Consider the following 24,442-nt stretch of genomic DNA (forward strand, 5'->3'; position numbering starts at 1 on the left):
TAATTTGGAATCAATTAGTGTTAGCTAGCAGCACATCCTGATACAAATAATTTTATTTTGTCCTGTGTGAAGATTTGGGGTATTTTCTTAAACTTCATTCTTGATTAGCTAGCAGATAGACAAGCTGAATTGTAGCTACCAGTGATCTTTAGCAGAGAACATACCAAATACAAAGGTATGTGGAAGGTAGATTATAAAACTGTAATAAATTATTTTTGCTCTTTGTTTTCATAGAATTATTTTATAAGATGGCAAATTACATTATTCAGATTTTTTTAATGGTTTAGTTGCTTTTGGATTGAATCTTGATTGGAAAAACTCACATTACAAACTCTTCTTCTCTTAAATAAGACTGTAGTGCTGTTACAGGCACACCAGTCAAACTTATCAGAACATTATCTTGAAACTAGCTTGAAGTACAAAAGAAAGTATTGTTATCAGGTGACGTACTGAGCTAAATGTTCTGGCTCATTATACCTCCTAATTAATAGCTCTCACCTTGTTGCAGATCACAGCATTAATTAGATTGATAAACTGAAAGACACTTTCTGCTATTTCAACTTGAGACTGCTTGCTCTGTTTTGGAAGAGCTGTTTGTATAGTGGACTAAGCTAAGTAAACTTGGGAAAATCCTGAAACTCTGAAGCGTTGGAAGATGTTTTTCAGAAAATGATGCAAGGGATTCACCGATATTTATCCTCTTTATGATGATAGTATTTTAATTTAGATTATGCTGAAGTTGCTTTACTTGTGTTTTAATTTATCTGACTTTAACTTCACACAAAATAACCAACTGACTCTCAGGTTGTCTCTGCATGGGTTCAGGGGATTGTATTATGGGAATAACGTGACCTTCAAGTCTCACTCTGTTTTCATTTCGAATGCACTAGAACCTTTAAAAGAGAGATTGCATAGGACATAATAATTTGTCTTCAAGTAATAGCTTGCTCATACATCTGTATCTAGTAATCCTGTTTATCAGTAATTAGGTTGGGCTCACCTATAGAGAAGACATTGTTTTAATTCATCTCTTGGCTTAAATGTGGTGAGGTAAATTTCTGATCAAGTCCTTCTATGCAGTTTTTGCCTATGCGAATGCAGGTGTATATAAAAATATATATATTTAATCTTTGCTGTGTGCATGGACGTGTTCTAACAATATTTTTACTGGATTTGACACAACCAATACTGCCTGATTTTTTACTAATATCTTTTCCTTTAACTTCATATATCCACAACTTTTTATGTTGAAATAGACTATAGGAGTCTCTGCCATTTGTCTCCTGTATTGTATCCCTTCTGAGCAATATAAGATCTTAACCTGTGGCAAAGCAACTCTATTAAAAAAAGAAACTGTACAGTAAAATCCTTGTCCAAGAATTTTTAATTTCTAAAGGCTGTGTTGTCTTTTGAGGAAAAAAAAGTAATAAATATCACATGTAAATGTTTTACTGCAGGAAACAAATAGAAGAGATGGAAGAAAAACAAAGATCTGACAAAGCAGAACTTGTAAGAATGCAGCAAGAGGTAGAGTCACAGCGCAAGGAGACAGAAATAGTACAGCTGCAAATTCGAAAGCAGGAGGAGAGCCTGAAAAGGAGAAGTGTTCACATTGAGAGCAGGTTAAAGGATTTACTAGCTGAAAAAGAAAAATTTGAGGAGGAGAGATTACGAGAACAACAGGAGATAGAGCTTCAAAAGAAAAAGCAGCAGGAAGAAATTTTTGCCCGGGTCAAAGAGGAGCTGCAGCGACTACAAGAACTTAATCATAATGAAAAAGCAGAGAAAATGCAGATTTTCCGTGAACTAGAAAAACTTAAACAGGAAAAAGATGAGCAGTATATTAAGCTGGAATCAGAAAAAAAGAGACTTGAAGAACAAGAAAGGGAGCAGGTGATGCTGGTGGCACATCTAGAAGAACAGCTTCGAGAGAAGCAGGTTATGATAGAGCTCCTGAAGAGAGGGGATGTACAACGAGTTGAAGCAGAGAAAAGAGATCTTGAAGATATTAGAGAATCTCTTTTGAAAGTCAAAGAAGCCCGATCTGAAGGTGATGAGAACCATGAAGAATTAGAAAAAACACAGCATGATTTTGTGGAGTTTAAAAGGAAGCAAATGGAACAGTTAACTATTTTGGAAAAAGATCTAGTTCAACAAATAGATTGCCTAGAAAAGGAAATAGCAGATGAAAAAGGAGCTCTGGAACAGTTAAAATTTGCACATGAAGAACATTTAAATCTGAAGAGAGATGAAAAGTTTGTGGATGCCATCCTCAAGGTTGAAGAAGTTGACAAGATAAAGCAAGTGGAATACAGGCTCCAATCTAAAGCACGCCAGCTCGAATACCTGAAGAGTATTCACTTGCCAGCTCTGCTGGAAGAAAAACAGAGAGCTTCTGAAGTCCTTGATAGAGGCTTGCTAGGGTTAGATAATACTCTCTATCAAATAGAGAAAGAAATAGAAGAAAAAGAAGAGCAGCTTGCCCAGTATAAAGCTAGCACAAATCAGCTGCAGCAGCTTCAAGAAACCTTTGAATTCACAGCCAACATAGCTCGTCAGGAAGAAAAGGTTCGGAAGAAGGAAAAAGAAATACTAGAATCAAGGGAAAAACAGCAGAGAGAGGCACTGGAGCAAGCTGTTGCTAAGTTAGAAAGGAGGCACTCTGCTTTGCAACGTCGTTCGACAATAGACTTTGAAATTGAGGAGCAGAAGCAGAAGCTTGCTACCTTGAACAACAGCTGCAGCGAACAGGCAGGGCTGCAGGCTAGTCTAGAAGCGGAGCAGAAAGCCCTAGAACAAGACCGAGAACGGTAAGTGTTGTGGTGGCTTCCACTTATTAGAAACTAACCCCAGAACAGTGAATTATTTTATACCTTGGATGTTCAGAGAGCAACTTGTTCTCTGGCCCAATACCTGAGTCTCTTGATGAGTGTCGAGTAGTTTACCCAGAATTTAAACTCTGTATTGTTCTTTAAATGGTTCTTCCTTGCTCATTAATTTCTATTGTGTTATCTGTCTGTACCTATCCTATCCTCTGCAGTATAGTATTTGCATCCAGCACAGTACTTAAATAAATTGTTTTACCTAGTTAGAAAGCTCAGCCAGCCTCATGTTCTGCCCTCACAAAAATATGTATCATCTAATAAATGGTTTTTTTTCTCTGAAAATAGTAATGCATAATACTGGGTTTCCATTTTGATAACGAGCTAGTTCAAGACTTGGAGACTGATGGTTGCAGGACACTGATGGTTGCAGGACACTGACAACTATGTGTCTCAACTGATGATGTACTGAATGCTATTGGCATTCAAAGTGAACAGATGTAATGTTTGATTTTTTTGGATATTGGGCTCCGGGCTAAATAAAATAGGCTAGACATACATCCATGTAAAATGTGATGGTGATTTTTAAGCTTATTTGAAAATATATGGAGGCTTTAATACAGCTCTGTGTGATGGCAAACTCTTAGATACAGAAGCAATGCCATCAGTTATAACCATGATACCAGGTACTCTAGCCTAGCATTCAAGCTAAGTATAAGAGGCTCAGTTAAAAGTTGTGTGGATAAAAGAAGGTCTTCCTTTGTGGAGGAAGAAATCTTGTAGTTTATTTTTTGGCCTGAGCAAAAATCCCCTGGGATTAATGCATTTAATCTTTGCAGAATGGAAAAAAGGCAGAATTGCCATTTTTTAATGTGTTGTCTGATTTTTCTAATGCTGGAGCTTTAAAGCTTTTCATTTGTAAAATGATGTAAAATAATGATGTATTTTTTTCTTGAGGTAGCATTTGTCATTTGGTTTATAGTATTCCACTAATTATCTGACTCCTCTTTCATAAGCCCCTCAAACAGATGCTTGACTAGAAAAACCACCTAAAAAAAGAAACTTGCCTATAGCAAATTTGAAGAGCTCTTATGTATCCTTTTTCTTCTAAACCATTATCAGAAGAGAATAGTTCCTTTCTGTACCCCATGTATAGGGCACTTTTTCAACATTTAGAGCCATATTGTGTGGATTTCACTGAAGCATTTTCAGTACTGATTTGTCCCTGTGTTGTGGATATTGCCATTATTCTTCATAATTGTCTTCAATGTAAAATTTCATTTTCTGCACTAAGTAGCTCGCTTGACTAAAGTCAGCTATAAACAACTGGAGGTTCTGCAAAAATACACAGCTTAGCCCTCAAGAGATTGCTGGGTTGTGTGATAAGTGGAAAAGTATGTTGTCAGCTAGAAGACTGAGGTCTGGAACAGATAGTCGGCAAATGAAAAGGTCTCTTTTTTCTTACTTTTTTTTTTTTGGCTTGTTTACTTTAAAATCCTCTTGCACAAACTAAATAAAACTTTGAAGTCTTTTCAGTGAATTGCCCAGGGGTCTGAATAATTCAAGCTTTTATGAATGTTGAGGCAGAAGAAAATCTGAGGATACATGATAGTATGTTAAATGTTTCAGGCTACGTATTCCTCTTGTGTTTGAGTTTATAGTTCACAGTACACACAGTGTCTTTGGTGGCATAGTATGCATGTGAATTGTATATCTTTCTTGGTGGCGATGTGCCTTGGTTCAGATCAGTGTTAACTCTGGAAATGTTTAAATGCAAAATATTTGTTTTTAAATGCTCTGTGAGCATAAATCCATCATAACTGGATACAATGTTGGGGTTTTTTTTTTTCCCAGTTTGAATAGTATGTTAGCTCAAAGTCTTTCACCTACAGGGATGACCCTCAAAATGATAATTTGAAGCTAAATTATACTGGATTAGCGTATAGAGGTTTTGTTTTAATGGCAGAGGATTGTGGCAATAGAATTAATATAAAGCAACTTTGAGCCAACGGGATGTATTGCGCACAAGCAGGGAGGTGCAGCTTGGCGTACTTACTGGTGGATGCATCACACAGCTGAGTAAGTTTATAGCTATAGGAAGTGATATATTTTGATAGCAGGATGTTTACAAATCAAGAAATAAGCTTTGTGCCTTTAATGTAATTCTGATTTTTTTTCTGTTGTTAAATTGATTTTCCATAGATACAAACACTCTCCTGTATCCCATCTCCCATCCACTTTCCCTCAGGATGCAAGATTGCTTCGCTGCTAATCAAAGGGAACAGATGGCTTCTGGCAGTGCTGCAAAAAGTACTCTAAAAACCAAGGAACAATTCAGCCTGCTTTACTCCAGCCTAAGCCACAGCATTCTTTGGCTCTCTTAATTTTCAGATTTAACCTCCAGGATGCAATAAAGTCATTGTAGCATTCTGCTTCAATTTAGATATATGCAATTGTAGCATAAGTGGTAGAAATGCTACCTTTGCATGGATTCCCCTGCTTTTGCAGGAACTTCTTTTTTATTCTTTAATTTTTAGGTAACCTCTAGAAAAACAATTACCTTCAGATACAAAAGTTGTAATGGAAATGGGGAAGATTATTACTGTGTTACTAATCTAATCTCAGCTACAAGTGAGAAGTGTGTTCTGCCAATTACTTTGCTATAATATAGTATAATTTGACAAAGCGATAAATACTGCAAGAAGTGCTGTTTATTTTATACTAGATGCCTTGGGCATTTTTGCTCAAAAATGCACTAGCCAATTTTACATATTCTATTCTGTGCTTAAATCTGGCTGGTATAAAATTTGTTAAAGTGAAGAGCTTTCAGTTTCAAAAGATGATTTATTAGGTATATATAAAAGAAATACGAAATGTTTTATTTTGTTAGTAATTTTTCCAAAATACATTTGCAGACAAAAGGAATAACTGGAAAAGATTTTCTTATGTGTTTTGACATCTCATTGTTTTAGGTTAACTTTTGGGTGTTTTTTTTTTATTAGTGCTGTATTTTCTGGTTTTTAGTTTGCCCTACCCTCCCCAAGGGTAATTAGTGCAAGGTGATAACTGAAGTCATTGATAGAGTTCGATAATGAGGAAAGTTTATTCACTAGATCCTAATAAGATACGTTACATCTTATGAATTAGTATTTAATGTGCTGAGTTAGATACTTTTTGCGTTGGAAGTTACTGAAGTGACTTTATTAAACTTATTACTGCTGCTGAAATGTGGAGGGGTTTTTGATCTATCTATATTTTTCCTATTTTAATATGCTTAAAGAATTATGGTTTTTATATCTTTAGAAATATTAATACCTAGTCTGAGACATACATGTCCATCCCAGTATAAGTACAGTGCTTCCCGTAAGCACTATGGGAACCAACTCAAAACCAAACCAAATTACATTTTAAGCTCTCTTTATAGCTTGGACCAGGAAATTCAGCAACTGAAGCAAAAAATATACGAGGGCGATGGTGGTCAGAAAGGAAACCATGCAACATTAGAAGAGAGACTGTCCCACATCACTTCCCCTACCAGCCCGACAGTGCCACAGCTACCCGCTGCTCCGCTAGTTGATGACAGGTAGGTAACCTGTATTTCTGCAAAGTTTTGGTAGGAGGGCAAACAGTAGATTTAGGAAAGAAATCTTTGGAACATTGTTCTGCCAGAGTTGGACTTGAAATAAAATTAATTTGCTGTATTTTACTTTAAATAACCAACAGGATAATCTGTTGCTCCTGTGCAGTTTGTTTTAGAGTGAAACTGTAGGCTTGAATGTATCAAATTTATTTTGTGTGTGTGTGTGTGTTTACAGTTACTTGTCCATATGGTATTGCTTTCTATATGCTTAAAGCAACACAGTAAATTAAACTGTCTTAAACCATTTTAATAGGGCAGCTGCCTAATATCACTTAAAATCTATTTCCTCTCTGTTCTTTTACACTTAAACATGCAGTTCTTCAGTACTCCAAGAGTATCAACTCTTGGAACATTCTTTGTGTTTGAAGAGCAAACATTTATCAGAGCACATTGCTGAAACTGCAAAAGTGATTAAAGCAAACCATTAAGTAACTAAAGATGCAACCCCAGTCTTCTATTTCTTCTTCATTGCTTCTACCCTCAGTGGCATTTGTATGTAAAGCTGTACACACTGCAGTGGCTTAAACTGTGGTCCATTAAATTGTCTAATTGTGATAACAAATTGTTAACCTTTGCCTGTTAAATGAACACTTGCTCAAAAGTCCATGTTCCTTAAGGAGCAATAGAACTGGTCTAACATTAAGCCTTCCAATTAAGACCTGTGTGTTGTACTTAGGGTTCCTAAGTGTTTCAAAGAGCCCTTTAGCTTGCCTTGATTTTTATTTTAGAATATACTTCCCTTCCCCCTAACCACCCCACTCCCCCATCTGTATCTTGAAGGATCAATGCCTTTATTGAACAAGAAGTGCAGAGAAGGCTCCAGAATATTCATCAGAAAGCTGAGGATAATGATGTTACACTGTCCTGGTCAACAGAAAGCTTAAAGGTGAGCAGAAATGCATAGGAAATCCTGACCTTCAACATAACAAATGTAACCACTGATTTAGTTCTATTTTTCAGTATTTTTTATGTTTTCCTATGTCTACTTAATTTACCAAATAAGTAACCAGTAAAGCTGGGGTGTCAGTCTTAGATTTGGATTGTTTAGTCAAATAAATAACAAATTATCAATGAGCAGTTATTTTTAGCTATTAAAAAGATTTGTCTCTTATGAATACTTTTAAATGAACTTATACAGGAAAGGCACTCTTTTTAATAACCACCTGTACCTTTTTTGTTCTTAGGATAATGAGAGGCTTAATAATGGCACTGTTCAACGCAAGCTGAAGTATGAGGTAGGCCATAATTTGTCAGAATGAAATGGTTGTCTTGAATTATGGCATGCCCTGTAATTAAATTTCTTAATGTTTAGCTGCATAATTAGAATTTTGAATTCACAGCAAGATAAATGGCTAACAGAGACAGTGATGCATTCTGCCAGCTGGAGTTAAAGTGATTTTTTTTTTTTTTTTCAGATTTGGCATAGCTTCTTCCTTACTTGAAATGTGTGGTGTTATTGTGGATCTTTCTTCCTTGATTCTTAATTTGGAACAGTATCCCTTTCCTCATTTTCAGAGGATAAAAGCATTTAGTAAGGAGAGATTGTTGGAATTCAGAATACCACTTCCTATTTTTGACTCACAAGGAGCTCACTACTGCAAGGGTGTAGAATATCAGCATGCAGCAAATGGGCAAATTTGCCGATGTCATGATGGCTTCATACATGTATTCTTAAACTGAGGCTTAGACCCCTCCCACGACATTTTTTTGCCTAACTTTTCATTGCTACATGGTTAATTGTTTTCTTGATGAGTAAATCTTAAATCCACTTATGGATTTAAACCTTACTAGTAAGAGGGCTGTGACATCTCCAATTTGGACTTTTTTTACAGCTGTTTTTAAAATTTGTTGGACTTTTTAGTCTGTCTTAGGTAGGATTGGATTTGGTTTTTGTGCGGATGGAAAAATAATAAAGGACTTATAAATTTCTGTGTCACCCTTTGACTTCCCTGTGGTTTTCAAGTAAAGCGAGTATAAAGCAAGTGAAATGGATACTGTACAAAGAGAAGGCAGTGGTGGGCTGGAAAGATCAACCATTCCTGAATCAGACCTCAATCACTTCTGTTGGATTTTCTCTCTCTGACTTTGAGAGATTGTGCAATGATTGTACCACTTTTGAATGATTTTACAAACCTAATCAAAATCAGTCCTCGATTTAAGAAATGTTCAGATCAGAAGGTTTTATAAAGATGTTTCTATTTTCTTCTTTTAAAATTTTTAACAGAAAAGTCAACAGTGGCAGCCACATTATCACTTTCCATTTATGTCTAAAGATGGCAATTGTGCTTCTCAGTTGTGTGTTGAAAACACAGGACGAAGGAACCATGAAAGACAGAAGGAACATACAGAGATGTGGGATTTATTTTCCAGTTCTGGAAGGATCTTCTCTCCTTTTACATCAGAGAATGCATTTGAGAATGAAAAGAGTAATTCAGAACAGGAGAGCTTTGCTTGTCGTTGTGACATTGAAAGTAGTTTAATTCACTCTAAAAACATTAATACTTTAAAGAGTAAGAATGTTCCTTGTCAGAATGTTTTATCTACTTCTTTACAAAGTCATGACTTAAATAAGGTGGCTTATTCACTTCACAAGGATGAAAACTTCAATCATTTTGATGATAAAATAATTACTTCTTGGGATTGTGACAGCTCAAGAACTGAATCTGATTGTTCCCACTTGAAACAGCTGTCTTCTGTAGGATCCTTAATAGGTGCTAATGAGCAGGCTGACTTTAACAGCGTAGCATGCCTTGTCTTTTCTCAGGCTAATGGGCCTTCTGAAATAATGACTGGTAAAGAAAACAGCCCATTTAAGACAATGCACCCAACAATCGAAGACCAGTCTAGTAATTCTCAGCTTCCAACACAGAAAACCTCTGATTTGGTTTCTTTTAAGTCAGTAACTTCTCATTTTGATGAGAGCCCAAAGCACACTTACGGTTTGGGTTTTCTTTTTGGTAAGCTTTCCTGCCTTTACAAAGATACCAGTAGTCAGCTGCTCAACAGTACAGTGGTTTCTAAACAAATTAAGGAGTTGGGAAGTTTGTGTGACAGGAGTGAGAGATGTGCACAAGCAGTATCATTAATAAAAAATATGCCGTTTATAAGAAACTTGCAAGTAAATATATTCTTCAAGTCAGATACGAATCAAGACATGTCCCACTCTATTGATAACACCAAAGCTTGTACTGAAAACGTTGTTCAGTCTGAATGCCCCGTGCAAGAGGCTGTCGAGATGTGTGCAAGCACAGGAACTTCCAACGCCTGTGCTAGAAAGCCCTCTGAAGGATTTGCATGCTGTCGTAGCAACGAAGAGCTGGAAAACAGTCTTGTGTTAAGACAGACATTTGTGCATTTCCCTGATATCCTTCAGAAGCTTCAGGTCTGTTCTGTGGAAGCAGTGCTGGAATTTTTGACCGGTGCCTTACCTCAACTTTGCGTTAGAACCAAGGAGTTGAAAGGGATATATTGGCTTGCAGTTGGCAACTGCAGAAAACCTGATCCAGAACCTGTTTGCTTGCTTTTGTTCAGCTCTGTTCTGTATGTTGTTTCGGCAGTCAAAGAAGGCAGCTGCCAGAGTTCCTTGGCAATGTTTCACGAGGTTCCCATCATCACGATAAAGAAGATTCAAGTTGGCTTCGCTGGGCAGAGTATTAGTCTTCTGAGTTCTGCTGAAGATGGTTTACTCATAATATTTACCTATGACAAACACTTCACTCAAAGAATTTGCTGTGACATAATGAGTATTTTGATTTCTGCAACGGATGGTGCTGCTTATTTAAACCACCAGCTCTTGAAAGATGATTTGATGAAGATTTCACTTGACTGGACATCAGAAATAAATGACCTAGTGCTTTCAAATGGAGTACAGTTGTCCTGCAAATTTAGAACTGAATTAGCGGATCTGGTTTACTTACTACATGAAAATATGGGAAGCCTTAAACCTTCATTAGGTGACATTCATGTACTGCTATATACCTCAGTGAAAGTAGACTGTGCTGAGCCGACTGTGTATAGAGCTCTTGTTCTTACAACTTCTCATATAGGTCTCATAAGGGAAAATAATGTCTTTTATCCTGTGCCAAACTCTTTGGCTGCTTCATGTCAGCAATCACAATTTGACAGCCTTCAGTTGTACAATTTGAATGATATCCGCTGTGTAGTCTTGCCAGACAAAGAGAATTTCACAAAAATTGAGCTTGTGTTTTCTAGAAAGAGCAAAGTTGGTTCTGATTCAGGAACTGGTTTTTCTAAATACTGTGAAAAAGAAATAAATACTCAACTGACAGTCATCCCATCACTTCCTCAAAGCAGTTTGCATATCCCTTCGGAAATCTGGAAATTAACATTCAGTTCAAGTGAAGAAGCCATTTGGCTAATTATGCATCTGACTAGGTATTGAAATCCAAATACGTTTAGATACATTCAAAATAAGAAGCTAATGAATATTGATTTTTTTTTCCACTTTTTAATATCAATAAGCAAAAGAGCCCTTTCAGCCCATAAGGGAATTCTGTAGGCAGTGTACATACATCTTAGCAAAAATCATTATTACCTGAGTGCTTGCTTTTTCATGGGTCTCTGATATGCTGTACATAAACTTCTTTGGAAAGGTGAGCAAATTAAATGTTTCTATCATATGTGGTAGGTGGATCAAAACTATCATTACAGCTGGGCATCCTGATTCCATTTTAGCTGTGTCTTCTGGCTCCTTCCATCTACTCTTTCTTCATTGTCTTCTCTGTTCCTCCTCGTAGAATCACCTAGGTTGGAAGAGACCCTTTAGATGATCAAGTCCTTTTCCTTAATTTTTCTGAGTGTCTTTATATTTCATGCTTCTCACTTATTTTATGACCTTGACTGCAGTATTTCAAAACATCTACAGTACGGTTTTTTTGGCCTGAATCACAAGGTGTGCTTAATTTCCTAACGGTACATCCACCTTATGCTCTTAATCCTTAGAATGTTTATAGCTTTTGTACTTATGATTTTGGGAAGAACAGCATTGACAATTGTCTTCTGCTTTTGAATTTTGTATGAAGAATTACTGCACTCCTACATTAAAGTTTATCAGAAGTACAAAAGGAGTTATGTTTGCCTTACTCTAAGTGTGTTGTCTGAGTTACCTAGCATTGATGGATTTCTCCTATCTTTTCCCCTGGGTTTGCCCCTTTATCCTAATAGTGCTCCTCTGTACAAGGGAATATTGAGACTTAGTCTTACAGATGGGTTTTGTGCTTTAAATAGCTTTGTGACCTTTGGTTATAATACTATACCTGTGGTAAGACAAATGTTTTGGTGTTTCTGATCTGTGTATATGTTTTATATGCTTTTAAATGGATAATTAGTAACTGGGGATACTGCCTGAAAGATAGAGTGGATTTAACTCCATGTAATGTGCCTGGTGTGACTTTCCTCTTCTGTTTGATTACTAATGGGGTTGTTGATGCTTTGAGATTGCATCTCTGACAGTCTCTTTAGTATTACATTCTAAGACATGATGGAACCATTGACCATTAACAAAAGATTTCCAATAGTTGAGACTTGCCTTTAGCTTACTACAAGTTTATTCTTAACCTGTTGCCCTGTCAGATGTTCAAATAATAAATAAGCTGTTGGTTCCCATTTTTCTTATTTCTTCCCTTCTAAAGGGAGCTGAATACCTTTTGACCCTGTTGCTTGAATGTGCCGTCTGCCTTGGTTGTGGAAGATGGTCCTTGGCAGAAAATGCAGTGGTGTCTAATCTGAAATTCTAAATTCTGTAAGCATATTGTCAGTTGAGGTGCAATCTTCTACTAGACAGAGTTAGACTACAGTCTCTCTGGTAGTATAAGAACATTTCCCATTTGTTCTTACCATATGTTAAGATGGGATAATGTAATTCACATGGGATTTAAAAAGAAATAACTTGCATTGGAAGGGGAAGTTGTGTCTGGGAGGATGAACACTGGTTTAGGTAGAGAATTTAGGGGGTTTTAAAATCATAATTAAACTTTCTACTACTTTAAGGAATTCCAAAGATGAACAAAAAGTGTCATGTTATTTTGAGGTATGGTTTTGTTTTTTAACCAAAAAAGTATACACAAACATCTTGCAGAACATGGAGTAGACAGAATAGTTATGAGTTGGAGCGTAACATTGTGTCAGTTCAGGTTAAAAATGGCTCCCTCATTGACATCACCAAGCCATTTCTTCTGAGCCTTATAGAAAGCTTAACTCTGAGTGTCACTTTGTAGGAGAGCTTTCTTAATCAAAGCTGCTAAATAACAGTAGTTTCTGCAGGTAATTCCTTTTCAGTATATACCTGAAATTCAAATATTTCTCTATGTTCCAGATAAGATGGTTTTCCTCTTTTGTGTTTACTTCCAAATGTAATTCAATGAATATTCTGCACTTTTATGAAAAAAATTCTTCACAGCAGTAACTTTTATTAGAATGGAAACTACACATAACATAATGATCAATGTCTACGACTGTCCAAGTTTTATTTAATGTTTTGAGGCAGATTTTGCACAACACTTTTGAGTTTGAAATTACTTTCCTATCTATTAGCTGTTTGCAATAGTTCTCTGAAAATGTCTGCCAATAAATTACATGTTAACAGAGGTGGTTTTAAGAGTGACTGCGGTTTTATTGTCATTTTAAAACAGATGATATTGTTGTCAAGGCACTGAACTTTTCTTCCCCTAAGGAAAGAATTACTTACGTTTCTAGATTCCAGAAATGAGTTTCAATTGAAAAGCCAATAATGTGGGGAGAAATGAAAGAAGGGCAAAATGGAGAGGGGAGAATACTTCTCGTGTAAACAGAGGCCATTAAAAATATTTTTCCATTCAAACAGGAACTAACTTACATTTTTACACACACACAAAATTTTGGAACTAAAATTAATTGGTTTTTTTCCCCCCTACATCTAATGATAATGTTAAGGGAAATGACATTGTCATTTATAATTGACTAGTAAGGAAATGACAGCTTCCCCTTCTCAAGTGCCAGGATTCAGAGCATTCAGAGAAGCATTTATGGCTGATTTTCAAACTTTTCTCCACCCCCTACACCGTATCACATGTACAGGAAGTTGCTGCAGGAGTTTAGGTGTCAGTGAGCACAAGTGTGAGCCACAAGCATATGTTGGGAGAGTGTTGGTCAAGACTGAAAAATTTTGACCGTAGGACATCTTTCATGGTAGTGTGTAGGGGATTGAAAGTGAATGTTGAGCATCCAGTATCCATCCGGATGCCTACCTGTGCAACCTGTGCTAGGGAACCTGCTTTGGCAGGGTGGTTGGGCCTGATGATCTCTGGAGGTCCCTTCCAACCCCTACAATTCTGTGATTCTGTGATAAGCAATGGGTAACATAGCTAAATACAAATATGTATCAGTCATAACTGTTACAGTGATAGTTTTTCAGTCTTTTTTGTTACTAACTTGTCATGGTGCCACTATTAGTAAGCACAAGTTCACTAAGCTTTTCAGCCTAAATACTTACCATTGAGAAAGTGGAGGACTTCCTAAAAAGCAGGTTTGGTACTGATTCAGTGTAAATGCTTGTGAAAAAAAAATATTTTTTTGGACATAATTTTAGAGTTTCAGATTCTCTGTGGCTGTCAGTCAGAGGAATGTGCCCTCATTACAAACAGCTTTTTGTCCACACCGTGCAAATTTATCCTAGTTGAGTTTTTTTGTTAATTATATGTGATTTAAAGAAAATAGTAGAAAACTACTTTGACAGTGGATTGCTATGTTGCCTTATGTAATAATAAAATGAGTTTGTATTTAAAAGTCTAAGATGTAGGCAACTTTAAGCTTTGCTTGATATTGTGAACAGGTTTGTTATATAAAGACATTAAAAAAAATATGGCTAGTGTGAAGGCTTGATTTGTATATTTGGGTTTTTTCCTAACAGGGTTAATACAAAGTTTTCTGTTTTCCCTTTTTTGACATCTAAGCTGAAAGTGCCTTCTCAAAGAATAAGCAGTATTTTTGAATACATTTTGCCGTAATTTTTTTTCATGCATAACAAAATGCTGGGGCTTGCTTATAAAGTGATATCCACTTTGTTTTCAAATAATTAACTCCTTTTCAAAATAGTTTCTGCCTCCTCCATGCTCTCTTTCCCTTCTCTTCTGGCCAGGAATATTTTTAGTGAAGGTCTCCTCTCTTTTTTCCTTATGTAGTGATTTTGGTTTTCCTTTGTTCTCCCTATATGGTACGCACATGAAAGCGGATGGTCTGTCGTTCTCTGGGAGCAAATCCAGACAACCTAAAGGACCCAATAAAAATTAGTATTCCACGCTATGTCCTGTGTGGGCAGGGAAAGGATGAACACTATGAGTTTGAAATAAAGGTAAGTGCTTTTCAGTTGCTGCTTGTTAATGTTTGGGGTCTCTGTACTTGTGTGGCTTGCATTTGTACAACAGTAGCATCATGGTAAGTGATAATAGAAAAATGCCTTTTGTTTAAAACCAAATGGTTCCCAGGCTGCTCTGTCCAGCCATTGGTGTTCACTGTGACAGCATTGCAGTTTGTGAAGATGGAAATGTCAGCTGTAAATGCACTTGAGAATCTGCAGAATCCAGAAATCACCTTACTAGCCCAGTGAAATGGAGGTTTTGTTCCACCAAGTGGAACAGTATTTGGTTTTGTCTCCGTTGTATGAGTGGCCTCAGTACGGTTAAATGAGAGGAGGTAATGAGAAGGCATGCACACATCTCTTCAAAGTGGATCCACTGTACATGGGACATTGGTGGTGAAGTTCTTGGGCTGAGCAGTTCCAAACCCTATGTCAAATAATTCAGCTGAAAGTGTTGCAGAGGTGAAAGTTAAATGTTGCGAGTATCAGGAATAGAAAATTACTAGACTTGAAATATCTACCTGTAGTAATGAAAACATAATGAAAGTGTTCTTCATATACCCACAAAAAAGGCTTGATTCCTTTCGGGCTCTGTTGTTCTCATACTTCCCACCCTGTATTTCCAAGGTCTCACTTCTCTAAGCTGTTATCTGCTTCCCCTCTGTTCTGGTGGCTTCTTCGTCTGATCTTCTGTGCAGAAATGCATATTCATTATGTTTCCTCTGGTACTAAGCCAGTGTTTTTTCAAAGCAAGATGTGAAGTCTAATTGGAAATGTGCTCTCAGAGCATGTGGACATGTAGCATAACTGATGTACATGGCATTAGAGACAAAATTGGCAGCCTTTGTCACTGAATGTGCTGCCAGATGCTTTGTTAGCTGGTTTAAGTTGGAGTGACCTGCCTTCACAGTGTGCAGGACCGTTTTTGAACTATGCTCACATTCCTCTTTACAAAGCTTTTTATTAAGGTGGGCAATCTCAGCTCTGTTTGTACTAATTAATTTTTCATCTTGAAGCATAGAGCACAATTTGTGGATGGAATACTTCCTTTTCCCCTTTGAACTTTGAATTTCCTGGGGCCAGCAAAAGAGAATAAGCACATACGAAATTTCCCTAAGGACTGTTCTACTCACCAGCTATTTTCAGCTCTTAGGATTTACTGGATTGGGTAATGGTTAGTGAAAGTAGATAAAGTAAAAAATTTATTTTCTCATTTTAGTAAGTACTTTCCTAAGTATTTTCCCTTCTTCCCTAAAACCAATGTAAGCATCTGCAAAATCGCAGGATGAAGGGGTAGTTAAAAGAGTATGTGCAGGAAGGGCTGGACTTAGTGTAGTAAAAGAAAAATGTTGAAAAGGATGAGATTTGTAAATGGGAAGGAATAGGGATGGGATTTGTAAACAGGAAGGAATAGAGGTTGGTCCTTTCCAACCCCTACAAGTCTGTGATCCTGTTCTGTGCAACCTGTCCTAGGGAACCTGCTTTGGCAGGGGGGGTTAGACTCGATGATCTCTCAAGGTCCCTTCTAACCCCTACGATTCAGTGATTCTGTTCTGTATCAAGAAGGGATAGTGTCCTGTTTCTGGCCAGGCCAGAGTCAACTTCCCCAAGCAGCCATCCCAGGTGAGCAGAGTTAACCCCAGGTTGTTTTCCACACCCCCTGACATCACTCTCCCATAAAGGGGCTGGTTTGGGAGAGGTGCACTCCTGGGTGCCTCCAGAGCAGTCCAAGTGCAGCTGAGCAACCAGTCAGTCTGTAATCTTCTGTTATCACCCGGTGTGAGTGTAGTTGTCTGTTAATTGTTCTACTTTCACGGTGCTTTTGTCAGTAGACTCTCTTTATCCTAACCCACAGAGGTTCTGTTTTTTTCTCCTGTTGGAATGGGCGAGCAGCCTGTGGTGCTCAGCCACTGGGGCTGAACCATCACAGTCCTTTTTGGTGTCCAACGTGGGGCCTGAAGAGTTGGGATAACAGTAGATCTGACCCAGTTGTCTTACAAAGCTGTGATAAAATGTTCATCACGTTACTTGAAGAAACGATGGTACCAGTGATGTTTTGCCTGTTCACCTGGCTTTGGTGTATGAACTGTTCCACTGACTTCTACCCTCTTCCCCCATTAACTCTAGTTGAAACCTCTGAACTACTTGCTCAACCCCAGCAAGTATCATGTTATCCCCTTCCCCCTTCAGACCTAATTTAAAGCCTTCTCAATGAGCCCTGCCAACTCCTGGGCAAGGATCCCAAGCCCTCAGCCTCTGGAGGCGACTTCTATCGCGTGTGAGGGAGAGGTACCCACCCGTTCATTGAAGATGATGTGTGTTGGCCAGGCAAGTAGATGACCATGGAGTGGGATATTCAGTATTTGAGGGAGTTAGCTGTGTGAGACATGGTTTACTACAATCCTGACGATATACTGATGCACACCAATCCCAATAAAGTCCAGTGTGGCATAAGTTTGTGAGAATTGCCATAATAGTCTGGGGAAAGGAGGAAGCACCAACACTGCATGAGGTGGCTGGCTGACTCTGTCTATACGGGCTCTGGAGAAACTGTTCTGGAAGGTCCGCTGGCTTGAAGAAAATTTGACCTGCCCACCTGTGCAGACTGCAATTTCAGCTGTCAGCAGTAGGTGTTTCCCTCTTCCAGAGTTTATAAAAAGTCCACTCCACGAGGCATCCTGTGGTTCTATCTGTGTGACCATGGCAAAAACATAATGAAGTGGGATGGAAAGCCCACCTCCTCTCTCCAAACCCAAATGAACAAGCTGCAGGGTGAAAGTTATAAAAAGAGATTTGTTTCTCTGGGAAGAATGCTGTGCCAGTTTCCAGTAGACAGCCCACCAGACTGAGTGATTGTAATTGTACCTGTGATGCTCTTGAAGGGACCTCTAAGTCTTTTTTGCAAGAAGTAAACAGCAAACAGGGTGAGCTAGATTAGAGGGGCCCTGCCTCCAGCCAGGTGGAGGAAAGGGACAATTGAATGTATTGGACTGTATGGATCCAGTGGCCTGGCACATCAGATCCACAGAAGTACCAAGTGTTACTAGATTCTGGTGCCCAGTGTACTCTAATACCATTGAACTATGAAGGGTCAGAACCCATCTACAGCAGTTGAAGATGAAGTGAATCTAATGGGGAATGACTGGGAAGAGCACTCCATTGTGACTGGCCCAGAGGCTCTGTGCATCTTGGGCATAGACTTCCTCTGGAGAGTGTATTTCAAAGATCCAAAAGGCTACCAGTGGGCTTTTGGAATAGCTGCCTTAGAGACAGAGGGAAATGAACAATGGTCTCTTCTGCCCAGACTCTTGGAAGACCCTTCTTAACTCCGGCCTGGCCAGAACCAGGACATTATTTCATCCCTTCCTGATGGGTCAGGATACAATGTCAGTTGTTGAAATAATTCCCGTTTTCAGCCTTAGTTTTCTTTTAAGTTTATTTTCAGGTGATCTCATATCAGAATGTGTTAGCCTTGGGGAAGGGCTGAGGTGGTGATGATCTTATTTCCTTTTCTAGGTCCCAAGGTCCCTCTGACTCATGAGAAGAATGTGTAGCTGACCTATTTGCATGTAATAGCACTTTGAAATCTGACAAGGGTGATTGAATGGAATTGTAAAACAGTCCCCAAACCTTTTAATCTTAGGTATCACAGAGCTATTTTCTTCAGCAGATGTTTCTAGTCATTGTGTTTGTAGCTAAATCCTGGCATATTGCTGTATAGAGGAACAAATATAATAACTTTCTATCTCTAAAGAAATATATAAAATTCTCCTTGTAGCATGCAATAGTAAAGATTATTTATTTCCTTTATATGCCAAAAGAGAGAGAGAGCAAGTTCCACTATTCTTGGCAGCATCATGGTCAGTTCATAAGTCTTTCAACCCTTGTGTACCATCCAAAAATATTTGCTTTTAGTGCAGGTTCAGCATCTTGTCCATCTAGACACATACAACATTTGGGAATGGGCCAGCAAGATGGTCTATTCACTCAGGTTCTTTCACTGCACACAGATCCTGCTTTAAGGTGTTGAGTGACTCCTGTGAATTAGAGTACCAGAAAACTCTTCTTGTCTTCTCTTCTTCCTTTCATGTTGTGGTGATACACAGAATATTTAGATGAGGCTGTGAGAGAAACAGCATGCAGGAAGAACCTTTGCATCGCTAGGACCATTGGCATATGTTAAACCAATACCTATGGATGGCAGAAGGAGCAGTGAGGCAGCAGGGAAGGAGGAACTCCAGCTCACATAAAGGCAGACAAGGTCTCCAGAGAGCAGGTGATGGAAGCAAAGCCTGGAGTTTCTGACAAGAGAGAAAGTTGTAGATAAGGCTTCTCACTTTTATTCAGTTTTCCCTTGTTCTTCTGAGTTCTCTCGTTTTATTTATCCTGTTTTGATATTCTTTCAAAATAGGCTTTTCCTTGTGTTTCAAAGTCGTTCAGTCATCTCTGGTGAGTTCTTTATAGGAAGAAATCTAGGCGGGTGCACCCCCAAAACAGTGCTTCTCTCCAGGTCTGGTCACAGTTCTGTGCAGCCAGATGCTGTGGTGGATCTGCTCAAAGTGTCCCTTCTAGTCAAAGTTTCTTTCCGAGCTCAGCGAGCTGTTGCAGAATTGGAGTAAAGCAAAAGCAGTGCTCATTGATACATAGGTCTTATAAGAAAGTGATGCACACCCCATATCTACCTAAATTAGAAAGAAACAAAAAGCCCAATCTTCCCTCGATTGGTTTAGTATGCTCAATAATCAATTAAAAAAAAGTTTCCAAGAAATATATTTGCATAAATCCCTTGATATCTTACAAGTTTTAGTTTTTCATATGCAGTATTTACGAACAACATGAGGAAGAGTTTGTTTTGAGAGGTCTGTTTTGAGAAATATGAATGTTCATGATTACCCTAGACAGTTCAACGAGCCCAGGTAAGTAAGGTGGGCATACTTGATTCTTTCTGATCCTTTTAAGATCAGGTGGAATATTCCCCCCCTCCTCCTTTAGGTTTACTTTTCTTTCTGTGGTTCAGAAGGGGAACAAATTTCTGTGACAGTGAAATAAGTTGACAATGTCTGTTAGGTAGTTTTTCTGTCAGTCGTTGTGCAGAAGAAAAGCAGACCAGACTGTAGTCTCCTTTCAAATTTATACGTTTTATTTAGGAAATGGTGTGCTTGAATTAAAAAAAAGTCACAATTCTGAGGCATATTCAGGATCACATGGGTGCACAGATAAGAATATTTTGAGAAAATCTGTCTTACAGATTTACTCAACTATATTTTTTATTAAGAAAATATTGTAACTACTATTTTAGCAAATTAAAAGTAAAAAGTAAGGAGCTTTTCAAAGCTCTTTTTTGGTTTATTTGCTACTCTTCAAGTGATCTGCATATGTCTTAGTCCTGTATGTACAGAGCCTATTTAGTTTCTTGTACAGGTCTGTGAAATGGGGGAGAAGAATCCTGGCCCAAAGAGGTTGGATCAGTTGGAGAAGTAAAAGGTCCTGTTCTGAAAATGCTACTACTCTGCCCTGTGTGCTGTAATTCTATTGATCTTAATAACATCACTGTTGAGTTTTGGGGACTGGTTAAGATTTAGTTTAGCTTTGAAATTATCAGTAGTAACAGCAATAGAAGTTTATAATTTTATAAGAATTGTAAGAATTTCATTATAAGAATTAGGAGAGTAAAGGAAGAGGAGTACAGGAACCAAGTCAGGTCAAGCCAAGCCACCATGGGAATGCCTCAGAGAAAATACTTCAGTGTTTAGGCAGCACAGATACGTGGTTTTGCCCTTGTCCTTCCCATCTGTCTCTAAGAAGCTGTTTGATAAACTTTTGTAGAAGAAAGCTAATAAATAATTGGCTGCAGGCAATTCAATTTGGGTAAGTTTGGTACCACCTTGTATCACCTAGACAGCTGTCAGAGGCACAGCTAACAACTTGATAGCTGTCAAGCCAAAGTGGGTGCTCTTTCCCAGGCTATGTAGCTAGAAGAACCCTGGATGCTTTGTGCTAGATTGCTGCCCTAAAGGCACGCTTCTGTGAAAGCCCTAGGGGAAAAAAGTGTCACTTTTAGGTAAAGATAATGTACAAATGACATCATCACAGCAAAATTTCATGACTTGGAAATACTGAAAAACGGAATTCAAGCAAAAAGAAAACAGGAATGAGCAACATCTTTATTTTATGATTATCCATTGCGCTCTAATATTGAATTGAATATTGAATATTCATTGCACTGAATACTGAAATCACAAAGCCTGTTACTTTAAAGTACTTATTCAGAACGGAAATGTTAGTTGAGATCAGTTTAACACACATATTCCAGATATTTTTTTTTTTTTGTAAAACCTACTTATGCCTGTTAAATCCATTCACCTGATTTTGTAAAGTTTGAAACACTGTTAATGATATGTTGAGGGAATACAGTCCATCATGCAGACATCCTAGTAGCTGTATAGCTTATTGTTGACATAAAAGATGAGTTTTATCAGAAATAAGGAATTTACATTGTGGAGATGTGCTAGGAGAACATACACTTCAATATTTATGAAAAAGTTTTGAGAAGGCCACTTTTTGTTTACTTACATCATTTAGTAAAATATAGATGTAAAAATAGGAGGGAAAAAACACCCAACTCCAAAAACTGGTTCCTGATGTCATAAGACACACAGTACCTTTGGTTTCCAGAACAGTCTCACCAGCTTCCTTGTTCTGAATGCAGTAGCAAAGGCAGAGGGTATGGGGAAGGGTGGCTGAGATGCATTTGTTGCCAGCATGAGGTAGCAGTTGTCACTAGTGGTATTTGGAAGCTGGATTCCCCTGGCTTTATTGCTCTGGTTTCTCCTTCTCCTAGGTGGTTATTCTGCTCCATTGCAATGCTCTTTATCATTGTAACTTTGATACGCACAGGAGCAGGGGAACTTCTTGTTAATTTGGGGAGTCACTTCAAGATGAAAATGCCCATGTTCTTCTGAAATGCATTTTATGAAAATGCTTTTTTTTGATCATCATGCATAAATTCTTAGCAATGTGGGGGTAATATCATATATTAGACCCATTGGTTTAAAGAAGCAATGGTCTCTTCAGGTTTAGGCAATGCTAGTTGGCTTTCTCTAGCTCTGGTAGTTATCTAGCTCTAGAAGTTGGTGTAGAAAAATGCCCACCTCTCTCTGCATCGTTGCTCCTTCGTAGCCTTGGATCACCAGAGCCACAGAAAGACTTTGCTGTAAAATCAAAAAGGCTTCAGTCACAGCACTTACAGGACCCACTTAAACTTCTTTCATTTCACCTAATTTTCAGACAGTGAAAAATTTTTCTTTCCCTGAATCTTTCTGTTGGTTTCTCAGTTCCAGGGAAGATTTTGTGAATAACTGGCAGTGAGGTTGGCTTGCCCTCCCTCTGTGTGCCTGTTGTGACGTGCTTTATTCACAGGAGTAATTCTGTTGATTTTAATGAAACTTCCTGGATAAATGGGATGTTCATCAACATATTGATGACACAGATCAAGAGTGTTTTAAAGGAGTATCTTCTACTGAAAGCTGGTGTATATAATTTTTTACTCTAAACATTTGCATCCTATTCTGTGGTAATGAACTCTCTGTGTCTGAGAAATGTATACTTATTACTTGTGTATACCTATGTATATGTGTGTGCATGAGAATATACATTTCTCTGAATGTATAGAAAGGCTGCACTATACTTGTGCTGGATATTATTCGTTCATTAATGAAGTACCCACTGATTGTAATGCTGAGAGCTGCGTAGCTGCACCAAGGAATGATTTGGGATATTTTAATGTGTTTACAGCCTTGTCAAACTATTCTGGAATAAGGAATAAATGCATTTCAGGGTTGGTTTTTTTTGCTTTGCAATCAGTGCTCCATATTAAATACAGTTCTGTCACCATAATCAAAGAAAAATTAAGTAAACCTATAAAAGCTAATAGATGTAAAGGAACTAAAAATTGCCTGTTTTAATCCGACGACCTTGCATACCGCATGGCTTTTAGTGTTGTACATTGTGTGGTTTTACTTCTATTTCTTCTTTTTATATTGTCTGGTACAGATAACAGTCCTGGATGAGACATGGACAGTGTTCAGGAGGTACAGTCGTTTTCGAGAAATGCATAGAACTTTAAAGCTGAAGTACCCAGAGGTAAGTTTCAGTAAAACTTGCTTTGCAGAAAGAGTGGAGGTAGAAGCCTGAAAATAAGAGGGATTTTTGTTGGGTTTTGTTTGTTTTTTTCTTTTTTCAAAAGATCTTTATTCAAAACCAATATTCCTCTCAGCCGTGTGCTTCTAGTAAGATTGGCGAGCCCGTCAGCAGTTTAAAGCTCCAAGGCTGTTAGATGCAGGATGGATGTTGCAGTGAAACCGTGACTCTGTGTGTTGCCTCCAGCCATTAATTCCCTTTACTGCTGACTGGCATCGTTCCCTGGAGGTTGCTGTTTTGTTCATTGTAAGATACTGGCAGTCAGATCATGTCATCTTGACAACTCCTCATTTAAAAGAAGAGCGCTGTTCCACAGATACCCTTTTGTAATAGTGGCTTTCAGGTTTCTGCAAAATGGAAAATTGATCTTTCTGACCACCTCAGAGAATCTGGGCATTCAGGATATGAGAAGCTGTGCCTGACAGAGCTTTAGTTCATTGGAGTGAGCGGTGGTAGAATTACAGCTCTTGGTTTCTTCATCTAACTTTTAGTTATTAACATTTTGCTTCCTTTCTATGTGTTCCCTTGGATATTAGAAGAAATAAATCAGCAATGGAAGTGGTCCTGATCTGCGAGTTAGCACAAATAAAAAACCTGGAGAGTATATTCATGGGCAGTATATTAAAAAACATTATTATGCTCCAGAAAGAGAGATGCAATTGTGTGCAAATGTTTTCTTGCTCTTCATTGACGTATTCTTTAAACTTGAAGCTAACTGAGCATGGATCAACCTTGACTTTTAAAGAGTAAAATATGTAGAGCTGTGTTTTGTGGAAATTCTGGGGTGTAAGTTTATTCTCATTGTAAAATGGTATAAAAACCAGAAATTGAAACTACCACACATCAACTATCTAAGGAAAAGAGTTAGAAGAGGAAAAAGAAATTAGGTAATGTTTTCTGATTATCAGAAGTCTTTTACATGTAAAAATGAGTTTTGAATGGAAAATTGAAATGTTCTCTTCCCACAAATACTTTTAAAAACATTACTTGTGAATGAACATCAGTTACCATATTTTTTTATTTGAATGAATTGCCATTTCCTTTTGGATGTTAAAGTTCTAGTCTGTCAAAAGTAATATCCTAATTGCATCTAGCCCTTGAAAAAAACAGCTAGGCAATCATCCAGTTGAAGTAGAAATGGGCCACCTGAATCACTCTGCAGACTGATCTTCCCTATTTTGGAAAATGTGTTTGAGTAGGTTTTTTTTTCAGTCTGTTATCGGTCCTGACATACATTGAGGAACAGTTAAATTTGGCTTTTGCAGTTGTGTCAGAAGATCAACCTCTTTCTTGTATTTAGTAATCAAGTTCAGGAGGAAGCTGATGTTCTTAAAGCACTATTAAATTGTCCTGTGTGCTGAAGCATATTAATGTCACCTTTTTGAATCGACTATTTGTGTGATTCACAATTGAGGCTTTTGGTTGGTT

At 37.9% G+C, this 24,442-nt stretch overlaps 1 protein-coding gene across 1 annotated transcript in view; it reads left to right on the forward strand.

The window, feature by feature from the left end:
* The window catches only part of KIF16B (kinesin family member 16B), a gene marked incomplete at its 5' end in the record, with an annotated part of 145,166 nt that overhangs the window by 83,567 nt on the left and 37,157 nt on the right, over positions 1-24,442 (forward strand). Inside the window, 6 exons of the mRNA XM_084261636.1 lie at positions 1,458-2,810; positions 6,247-6,405; positions 7,243-7,348; positions 7,647-7,697; positions 14,687-14,809; positions 22,868-22,957. Coding sequence (XP_084117762.1) covers positions 1,458-2,810; positions 6,247-6,405; positions 7,243-7,348; positions 7,647-7,697; positions 14,687-14,809; positions 22,868-22,957 — 1,882 coding nt within the window. The remainder of the gene's footprint in view (positions 1-1,457; positions 2,811-6,246; positions 6,406-7,242; positions 7,349-7,646; positions 7,698-14,686; positions 14,810-22,867; positions 22,958-24,442) is intronic.

Source organism: Gallinula chloropus (assembly GCF_964237585.1).
Source record: "Gallinula chloropus genome assembly, chromosome: 3".
In the NCBI taxonomy this organism is placed as follows: domain Eukaryota; kingdom Metazoa; phylum Chordata; class Aves; order Gruiformes; family Rallidae; genus Gallinula; species Gallinula chloropus.